The sequence below is a fragment of the Nicotiana tabacum genome, chromosome 10, assembly GCF_000715075.1.
Source record: "Nicotiana tabacum cultivar K326 chromosome 10, ASM71507v2, whole genome shotgun sequence".
Taxonomy (NCBI): domain Eukaryota; kingdom Viridiplantae; phylum Streptophyta; class Magnoliopsida; order Solanales; family Solanaceae; genus Nicotiana; species Nicotiana tabacum.
Genome location: NC_134089.1, coordinates 12,525,017 through 12,527,900, shown reverse-complemented (window position 1 = coordinate 12,527,900; position 2,884 = coordinate 12,525,017). Strand labels below are relative to the sequence as shown.

The following is a 2,884-nucleotide window of genomic DNA, read 5'->3' as shown; positions in this document are numbered from 1 at the left end:
GAGCACTTATACTTGAATATTTGTAGTTAAGGCAGTAGTATCAACACACACGCGTTTAAAATAGTGAGTGAAAATTTTGAAAGAATACAGTTTACTAAATTTTAATAGAGACAAAATTATTAAGTGATCTATCACATCTTAAGTTTTAATAGACGAAATTACTCTGTATTTGAGAGATAACACCTAGCGGTAAAATAGTCTAGATGTGGACAAAAGTGATTCGAACATACAATTGTACAAAAGGAAAGAAAAAAAGAAAATACTAACACATTAATACCAAAAAAGAAAGGGATGAACAAAAGTAAACTTTTCACTTCACTAATGTACTGTCATAAAAAAGAGAGGATTACTGTAAAAGAAACAATAACAATATTAGCGTATTTTTATAAGTGCGGTCTAGAAAGAATAATATATAAAAATATTGATTCTAATAGACGCTTGCTCAATAAAAGCAAAATATGAACAGTTATGACAGAAAAATAGAGAATTGCTGTGAAAGAAATTTTCACCAAATTTCAAAGTCCCATTCCCAAGAGCCAAGTCCGCACTTGTAAATCTGCAAGTACACCCCCACCCCCACCCACCCCCACCACCCACCCCAAAGAAAACACCTTTCCCAAACTGCAAAATCTTCTGATTTGTACTCAAAAAGGTCAGCATCAATATTCAATATGATCATCAATAGTACATCATGACTTTTTCTTCTATCTTGTTTTCATCAAGAAACAAGTTACTATTACATGTAACATTATTATTATTATTACTGCTAATTAGCTGCTTAATCTCCTCCAAACTACTATAATCTAATGGATTTTGTTGTTCAACATAACAACTATTTCCATTAATTGGCTTTCCTCCACCTTCAATCAAGAACTTGGAATTACTCTGATCATCTTCATTACCAATAACCCCATTATAAATATAGCTATGAAAATCCAAATTTTCATACTCTGCACTGCCATCTGAAGAAGTTGTAGTAGTGGGACCCACATAATTACTTTCTTGAATTTGTAGTATAGGGGAAGTACTAGCAGTAATGCCTGAAGTACAACTAGCAGCTGCCGCAGTGTTCAAGAAACTACTTGATGGGATTGTAGGAATAGTTTCATAGCATGGAAAAGTATTGTTGTTGCTATATTTATAAGCTTCTAGTGTTGTTAATGTTGTTGAAGGAGAAGAATATGGTAAAATTTGTGGGTAATAATTATTATAACCAGTGGTTATTTGGTGTTGATTTTGATGAAATGGCCTGATTTTCTGAGATGAAGAGACAAATCCCATGAGTTTCTTTTTGAGCTTTGTGTTCCAGTAATTCTTGATATCATTGTCTGTCCTGCCTGGCAACTGACCTGCTATTATTGACCACCTGCACTTGTGTTAAATTTGGGATGGAATTAAATTTTCATAACCATAAACATAAAAAAGCTTATAAATATACTTCAATTCTTGAAAGTACTCCTACATGCAAAGCCATAAATATATTTTTCCTTTTAATGTTTGGTGGGATTATGCTTTTCTTGAGCCGAAGGTCTATTAAAAACAATCTTTTTATCTCACAAAGGTAGAGATAAAATCTGCGTACACGCTACCCTCCCCAAACCTCACTTGTCGGATTCCGCTATATATGATGTTGTTGTTGTTGATATCAGAGGCAAGATCCGTGATATAAACTTGACTTATTCAACGTTTAAGGTTCTCAATATTGAACATATATAATAAACTTTTGGAATTATGTATTTAGAATTTCATATAATAACAACAACAGTTACGCTTCTTTCCCAGCCAACATAGGATCGTCGTGTTCAGAATTTAGTAATAGTAAAAAATTTAGTAGATTTCACATAGTATATATATTCACGTTCCGTGTTGAAAACAGTGAATTCAGTTGAATCTACTCAATATATGCTCTAATGCCACTTATTTTAGGTGAAAAAAATCTGAAGGTAAAAAAAAATACTTCGTATTTGGTTTGACTTTTGAGCAAGCGAAATAAATATAGAACATATATATATACCTGCTTCCAATGCTAGCATAAAGGCTACAAATGACTCTGTCTTCTTCATCTGAGAATTCTCCATGTTTAATGTTTGGTCTAAGATAGTTTAACCATCTTAATCTACAACTTTTTCCACATCTTCTTAGCCCTAATCACAACCAAGAATACAACAATTAAAAAAAGTATACAAGAAAAGCAAAACAAGAAACATAAATCAAGAAAAAGACCAACATATCAAGATTTTAATATTTTTTTTCTGAAAAAAATTAATGCAATTAAATAAAATCTATGTACCAGCTTTTTGTGGAAGAGCAATCCAATTGCCTCCAGTGCCAGATTTCTCAATATATTCCTTTAATTTTGCATCTTCTTCAGGTGACCATGGCCCTTTCTTCACATTTGCTTTGTCACAACATGGAGCTCTTCCCATTCTTGATCTTACTTTAATTTCTCTCTCTTTGTTTCTCTCTCAAGGTTTTGAAATATATGGTGTAAAGGGTGGTTTAGAGGACTGAAATTGGACAGCAATATATATTTATTAAGAGAGATACACAAGTCAAAGAACACACCTTAAATTTCAATTTTATCAGTTGTCCTACACTAGCTGAGTGATTAGACTAAGACGACCGAAGTTTCCACCATAAAATATTTTACTACTATATAACAGAAACAGAAATGGAAATTATATATATATCCATTGGTCTCTTAGCTTTACTTGGTCTTTCTTTCTTCTTTGTTACTGTTTTTTTAAGAGGAGCGTTGGAGTAATGATAAAATTATCTTCCTGTGACCTAGATTACGAGTTCAAGCCAAGGAGTAGACGGTCTATATATATCATATTCTTTGGTGTGTGGACCTTCCTCGAATGCATATACGCGAGATATCTTG

At 32.6% G+C, this 2,884-nt stretch overlaps 1 protein-coding gene across 1 annotated transcript; it reads right to left on the bottom strand.

Moving 5' to 3' along the window:
• Positions 1-637: 637 nt before the first annotated feature.
• Positions 638-2,516, bottom strand: LOC107809127 (uncharacterized). The gene is made up of 3 exons (XM_016633725.2): positions 2,291-2,516; positions 2,015-2,144; positions 638-1,366 (listed from the first exon to the last, which is right to left on the bottom strand). Exons 1-3 carry the CDS (start codon positions 2,424-2,426, stop codon positions 679-681), a joined length of 954 nt encoding a protein of 317 aa, XP_016489211.1. The 5' UTR covers positions 2,427-2,516; the 3' UTR covers positions 638-678.
• Positions 2,517-2,884: the final 368 nt, after the last annotated feature.

Excerpts from the sequence above, each read along its gene's own strand:
- LOC107809127 (XM_016633725.2), bottom strand. The coding sequence starts at position 2,426 with ATGGGAAGAGCTCCATGTTGTGACAAAGCAAATGTGAAGAAAGGGCCA. Across the intron at positions 2,145-2,290 it reads TGCTCTTCCACAAAAAGCTG|GGCTAAGAAGATGTGGAAAA; the intron begins GTACATAGATTT and ends GGTTGTGATTAG. Across the intron at positions 1,367-2,014 it reads TATGCTAGCATTGGAAGCAG|GTGGTCAATAATAGCAGGTC; the intron begins GTATATATATAT and ends ACACAAGTGCAG.